The sequence below is a fragment of the Lethenteron reissneri genome, chromosome 18 (assembly GCF_015708825.2).
Source record: "Lethenteron reissneri isolate LAM-NWPU_2019-01 chromosome 18, ASM1570882v1, whole genome shotgun sequence".
Classification (NCBI taxonomy): domain Eukaryota; kingdom Metazoa; phylum Chordata; class Hyperoartia; order Petromyzontiformes; family Petromyzontidae; genus Lethenteron; species Lethenteron reissneri.
Window position 1 is genome coordinate 3,402,888 of NC_083796.1, and position 7,051 is coordinate 3,409,938.

At 45.2% G+C, this 7,051-nt stretch overlaps 1 protein-coding gene across 4 annotated transcripts; it reads right to left on the reverse strand.

Annotated features, from left to right (window-relative positions):
* Positions 1-1,486: 1,486 nt before the first annotated feature.
* On the reverse strand, positions 1,487-7,051 carry DUSP28 (dual specificity phosphatase 28). Of its 4 annotated transcripts, none has more exons than XM_061553470.1 (3): positions 6,896-7,051; positions 6,157-6,563; positions 1,487-3,557 (listed from the first exon to the last, which is right to left on the reverse strand). In XM_061553470.1, the coding sequence occupies exons 2-3, from the start codon at positions 6,556-6,558 to the stop codon at positions 3,408-3,410; spliced, it is 552 nt and encodes a 183-aa protein (XP_061409454.1). In that variant the 5' UTR covers positions 6,559-6,563; positions 6,896-7,051; the 3' UTR covers positions 1,487-3,407. The 4 variants fall into 4 exon arrangements, with proteins under 4 accessions (XP_061409454.1, XP_061409455.1, XP_061409456.1 ...); XM_061553471.1 differs by having other exon boundaries at positions 6,157-6,560; positions 6,896-7,038; XM_061553472.1 differs by lacking the exon at positions 6,896-7,051 and adding an exon at positions 6,676-6,885 and having other exon boundaries at positions 6,157-6,560.

The following is a 7,051-nucleotide window of genomic DNA, read 5'->3' on the forward strand; positions in this document are numbered from 1 at the left end:
GATTATAAATTCAGCCGTGTAATGACTGTCCTCGGGGTAGAGGTGGTGCGGTAATTAATGTACTGCACCATGAACTTCACTCGGTGAATTTGATCACCAGCAGCTTGTCAAACTAAACTTAGCATGTGCCGCCGGTCACCTCCCCAAACTACTTTGACTTTTGGGGTGAAATATGATCGACGCACCCCCGTGATAGACGTGACGTGGTGATGCCTTTCTCCAGAGGTGTGGACTCGAGTCATGTGACTTGGACTCGAGTCAGACTCGAGTCATGAATTTGATGACTTCAGACTCGACTTGGACTTGCATAACAATGACTTTGTCCCACCTCTGAGGTGTGGACTCGAGTCATGTGACTTGGACTCGAGTCAGACTCGAGTCATGAATTTGATGACTTCAGACTCGACTTGGACTTGCATAACAATGACTTTGTCCCACCTCTGAGGTGTGGACTCGAGTCATGTGACTTGGACTCGAGTCAGACTCGAGTCATGAATTTGATGACTTCAGACTCGACTTGGACTTGCATAACAATGACTTTGTCCCACCTCTGAGGTGTGGACTCGAGTCATGTGACTTGGACTCGAGTCAGACTCGAGTCATGAATTTGATGACTTCAGACTCGACTTGGACTTGCATAACAATGACTTTGTCCCACCTCTGAGGTGTGGACTCGAGTCATGTGACTTGGACTCGAGTCAGACTCGAGTCATGAATTTGATGACTTCAGACTCGACTTGGACTTGCATAACAATGACTTTGTCCCACCTCTGAGGTGTGGACTCGAGTCATGTGACTTGGACTCGAGTCAGACTCGAGTCATGAATTTGATGACTTCAGACTCGACTTGGACTTGCATAACAATGACTTTGTCCCACCTCTGCCTTTCTCTACAAGTGGATTGACAACGGGTTGTACTTTGTAATAACTGTCCATCCTTTCCCGACCCTCCCCTCGATGGATTATGCGCCTACTTAATAGGGGGCAGTGGGGGGGGGGTGCAATAATTTCAGACGAATCATATCCGTGCTGCAGTCAAACGTTCTCATTTGTTAAATAGGTTGGTGTATCCCCAACTTGTTGTTATGATCATTGACATGGATTTTATTAAACAAGTTTGGCAATATCAGTTTTAAGCATGCCATTTATGTATCCCTAACGAACCCTAAAATGTGTTCTCAGCTGTCTGACTGCGTGGGAGAATATTTGTTTTCCTTTTGTGCACCAGTGGGTTTCTTCAGCACTCATGGAAAACTCCCCTCCCTCCCGCACCCCTTTACTTTACAGCAGTACACATTTGTGCGTGACATTTACATGCAGTGTACCCTTTTGAGTTGTGTAAACGTGCGTAAAATATTTTGAGGTCATATGTTCAATTTGATAAATGATCCTTGTGATATCCGGTTGTTTGTAAAGTAAAAGCAGTAATCAATTTTTTCGCGTAACAATTTTACACCATTAGCGTTTATGCACTTCACACCTCCGTCCAATGAAAACATTGGCCATTTAGCTACAGTACTTTAAAACCGATGACGGCATGTGTACGTGGCAATAATTGAGTGTGTTATCGGGCGTCAAAGAAGAACAACGAATTCACTGCGTTTGAACGTGGCGTGTTTTGGTGTGGCGCGTGTGCGTCGCACAAAACGCCATGAAATTAAATGAGAAATAAGCCTCCGCGGCATGTGTGAAGATAATGATGAACAATTCCACAATGTGGCTGCAACAATATCTAAAATATGACGTCTGTACTTCGGGTGGCTCTAGTGCTTTTGAAAGCGTTGCACAGCCCAACAAATATGCTTTCATGCACTCGGAAAAAATTACACATGAAAACAAAAAACCGCTTACATATACATACAAAGATCTCCCATTAAGTCGAATAAATGGTGGTATCAAGTAACAATAATAAGTGCCAATTATTTACCCAAAAAAACCTCACTGGGTCGTTAGGATGTTTTTTTCAGAGGATGTTGCATTGTGATGTTTAGTCATTTCTATTAATGAGTTTTTTGGCAATATCATACGTGTCAAGTGCTATGAGCAGCACCTACTAAGTCTTGGCAGACAAGGAGTCAGAAATAATGTAGCTTGGACAAATGTATGCCTAGCCACCGATGTCTCCCGAGTGCTGCCACAGTCCAAGACAAATCCGGACACCGCTTGCTCCTCATGTTGTGCATCAAACCCAGGTTGTCGCAATTGTAGCACAGTATGCGAACCGCTGTTATATATACACACACACTGTTATTGCACATTCATATACACACACACATGTGCATCGCGTATGTGTGTATGGAGCGTCGACCTGAAACGCCCTGTATCTGCAATGCGTTATGCCAGCCCTGCTCTGAAATGCAACTTGAGACGTCACGGGGCTGGATTCCCAACAGGGCCCTAGTGGTGCACCGCTCTCACCAAAAGCCGAACTATTTTGGATGATGGTAAAACGGGACGGGTATAGGGCATGGTGATCGTGGTGGTGTGAATGTTGCAACGCTTGCAAGGCCACAGAATAGGTACTCATAGAGTTGCATCAGACATACGCTAGACTAGGGCTGACATCGGCATTATTCATCCAGCCTGTTTTTATTATAGTTAGGTGTGGAATTACACATCTGTAATACAGTGCTTTGGTGGGGGGGGGGGGGGGGGGGGGCAAGAGTTTGTGGGTTATGTAGATTTGTAAAACTCTGAAACCCAATGGACTGTGAGGTGGCCTTGTCAGCAACACATAGCGAGAAACTACATTTCTAAGATCCTGGGTTTAATTCCTGCACCTGCGTGTTCCTCTTTCTAAGGATGTTCTTATACTGGTAGGAACGAAGTGGACCAGACCACCAATAGATTAATGTGTCCGTCCGTCCGTCCGTCCGTCCGTCCGTCCGTGGGAGGGGTGGTGTTGAGGGTGGTGTTGGAAATGAAAGACTACGAGTCTTTAAATCTCACAGCGTTTCTTGTCAAAACAAACACTTTTAATTAACGTTACACTAGAATACAGTAATTTTTTTCTTTAACTCCTCTATACCCGGTCGATATCTCTGTACCGGTACTAAGTATTATTCCTACCAGCCCACCCCGCAGGGTCCTGTTAGCTTTAGAGACACCAATATATACTTAAATCTATGGTTCTATGTGTCTCTGAGGTGGTTCATAATGGCACCACCGAGGAACTGGGGTTCAATTCCTGAGCTTGGTGTCTCTCCGTCTGTTAGGTGTCGGGTACACCGAGTCAGGAACCACTGGGATTGTGGGTACAAACCTTGGGTCGGGTTGCCTTGCTCCATTGGATCCCATTCTCTCAGTCATACAGAACAAAAACATCATAAACTATTCAAATGCCCGACATTTATGACTGCTCGCCACTTGCCCCCACCCCATTGCTATTTCATGCTCTGCTAAGTTGATCACAGGGAGGCCAGGGTGCCCCTCGCTCCTCCAGAAGTGCTCCCCACGGCCACTGGCTCTGTTCCACACATCAGCTGAGCCTCGTATTGCAGCAGTTGTCTCCAGAAGCCTTCATTGGGACTTGCGGCTGGTCTCACCGATTTCACCTTCTGGGGGTAGTGATGACAGAGAGGAACAAGCAAAACAAAACACATTACAGCAAGTCCGCTATTTACGTTGCTCAGATTTATGCTCTTTCATTGTTGCGTCACAAGCGAATTATGGACGTAATTTGGTGTAAAACTCACGACGTCGTTTTGAAGAATTGAAATTAAAGAAGGCAGCAGCTTGTGCAGCGTACGTGACGACGCACTATACACCACAGCTCTTCCAAGCGGGCTCTCAATTCTCAGTGTTTACAAGATCGCTGGCCACACTGAAACTCAACTCCCCTTCAGTCCACACCAGGCCTCTAAATGCAATCTCCGCCACCATCTCTGATGAGTACTCTGTATTCACTTATTAATTCAAACTTGTTTTTATAACATCTTTTTTCGGGTATCTTTTTCGTTATGTTATATTTTTCTGTAAATTTTGACCAAAAAACTACCCCCAGGAACGTTAACTAAAGCGATATCATTAAGTCCATGGTAACTAATTCAGATTTCCCGTTGATTCGCCTCGCGTCGAAGTTCACCAGGGATGCATCCCCAACGTATAGCGAGGACGTGGCGATGTGGGTTGATGGGGGGGGAAGGGCGGGGCCAACGGGGGATGTTGGAGCCAGTGAGAAATGAGGGTGGGGGTGAAGCCGATTGCGAGAAGGGCAGACGCAACGAGGGAGAGCCAGGGTACTCATCCGGACGCCCTCCAGTCCACAATTGTACTATAGAAGAAATTGTATTCGTCCGGCTTGAGGTCAGTCTGTCAGCCACAGCACATTGCACATACATTTTTTGTCACGTAGAGTCTTATAAGGGGCTAACTCTGACCAGAAGGAACTAGAGACATATGGTATTTACGATTAGATACGTACGACCTATGAACTTTGACCTAGGTCAAAAATACAGTCACCAAAACTTGATTCTAGATTTGAAGCTTTCGTGACTGCAAGGATTCATATTCTTAGGTTTTTCGGTAAAGTCACGTAGGTTAAAACATTATTAAAATTAAAATTAATAAAAGTAAAATAAAAATAAAATAAAAATCACGACGTTTTGGAGGCAACACAAGCTTCCGTCTTCAGGTGGAACCGTCACAGCACGCTTGCTGTATCATGTAAATGAGAAATTCTAAGAGATCCGACCTTGTATATATACTGGTTGAGGGGGGAAACATCGTGATTTTTATTTTATTTTTATTTTACTTTTATTAATTTTAATTTTAATAAATTTTTACCTACGTGACTTTACCGAAAAAACCTAAGAATACCAAAACTTGAGTCAATGCAGTTCTATTACGGATTGTAGATTATACGAGGATTTGCCATGTCCATAGCATGGACTGGTACTGGACTGTCTTATAGGTAAGATGGCTCGGCTGAGTGACGGGCTGCCTGACACTAGTCTTAAGCTGCGTTGATGAAAAACAAATATTTAAATTCTCCGCGAGGGACTCTGTCGTGATGCCTGTCTTGGAATTTTAATGTGTCACTGCAGTGATGTGATTAGAGTCCTCCTGACGATGGTTAAAGTCTTTTTTTAATATAATTACTAACCAAGCTGAAATCTCATTTGGGACACACATCCTAGGTGTGTGGCTACAAGATAAGATATTCGTTTTTGGGCTGCATCTTCCTCTGATGCAGTATTTCCGAACGTTTTTGGAATATATATTTTCGGAATAACAAAAAAATATGGTGTTTATTAATAAAATATCATATCTGCAAGAGTTCCACGAGCCACTCCCCATAGCGTTGTATGTATGTTGAACTTATCTCGCTCATTTCTATTAAACTGCATTTTGTGTTTAGTTTGTTGTCCTTCCCCCGCACCTCTGATTAGCGCGTTTGGCTACGTATGGTGCGAAAGAAGTTCAACATACATACAGGTTGGCAATCACTGCCCTAATCCACATCATACATATTTATATTTCCTTTAAGACAGTGTTTTTGAATATTGTGTTGAGTTTTGTTGTTAAACAACATCAAGTCATGGAAGGCAATTCCACCCGTCATGATTATTGGTGGAGATTAGCTTGATAAACACTTTTGTGAGATCCATTTCATCCCTATCACTCTCACATTTAGTTGTATACTGTATGCGTTTTCTGCCCTGGAAGATGGTTGTTAAGAATCCCATACCCATCTATTTAACATATTTAATTTCAAATGATGTGACTGGATGCCTCTGGGTAGTAATATCCAAGTGAAATCAATGGGCTGACAATTTTAAAATCCTGAGTACGAATCCATGGATAAGCCATATTGGGAATATTGAGGAGATATCCCAATATCAGAGGTTGGCGATACGGTTACCGACATTGCCAATTCTCAGTCAGCCGACGTATGTACCACATGTTCAACTTCCTAAGCACTGTATGTAGCCAACCGTGCTAATCGGAGGTGATCTATAAAAACTGTGCAGAAAGATTTACGAAAGTTCAACAGCATACCGGTACCAGATCTCGATAGAAATGAATTCCTGCCACTAAAACAAATTACGTAACCAATTCCTGTCCTCGTCAAATCTGTCCGGGGATCAAATCAACACAAGTCCCCGGGGGGGTGATGGGCAGGAGGGAGGAGTTGGTTTCTCGTGGCCCCCCCACCTGAAAGGCGGCCCGCAGCGAGAGGTCCCCGTGCCGCATGAGATATGCCGTGACCACCGCCACCGAGCGGCTGCGGCCGTGCTTGCAGTAGACCAAGGTCCGTCCTCCACGGACCCTCTCCTCTTCTATGGCATCCGCACACGGGGTCAGGTGCGGCCCCAGTGACTCGCTGGGTTCATCGAACACGGGCACGCGGATGCAGACCCTCTGCCCCTGACCTTGCCCCGGAGCCGGCCCCGGTGGGAAGGGTTGAAGCCGTGACACGTTGATGAGGAGGGTGATGCCCGCTGCGTCGAGGAGGTCGGGGCAGCAGGCCGAGTGAGCGTTGGAGATGAAGAGCCACTCGTTGACCGCGTTCAGGCACGAGCTGCACGCCGCTGGTGGGCTCACGGCAAGGAGCATCGCTGCTTCACAGACCCATTCACGAGCGAAGGAACGTGCATTCGAAATTAAAGAATGCACGCTTGGCAAAAGGCTGTTGAAGTGCGCTTTAAATCACACCCTCTCTCGCTGGCTTACGTGAGTCTTATTCTAGCTATACGTCTTGGCGCAGGCGTTATGGCCAGCGAACAGCCGTGCAGGAATAACAATGACATCAATTATATCGCCTATGACCGACTGCCTTGAGATACGTGTGGTCATTAACCGTCGTAAAACCCGTCATCCACGTGTTCACAGTTCTGCATTGAATGTGCTAGTGCGTGTATAACAGATTTCGAATAGAAAGAACTGAACTCACTCCGTGTTGACAAGGCCAGTCCGGTTTCCAGTTCCCAGCGAAGGGTAGATGATTATTTATTTTAAGCCGGCAATTTTTAGAAAGCACGCGATACTCACCACACGCCACTCACGGATTATCCATGAACGTCGAGGCTAAATATAGACTTTTATTCAA

Coding starts and splice junctions, on each gene's coding strand:
- DUSP28 (XM_061553470.1), bottom strand. CDS start 6,558: ATGCTCCTTGCCGTGAGCCCACCAGCGGCGTGCAGCTCGTGCCTGAAC. Junction 3,558..6,156: donor CGCTGCGGGCCGCCTTTCAG/GTGGGGGGGCCA, acceptor CACTACCCCCAG/AAGGTGAAATCGGTGAGACC.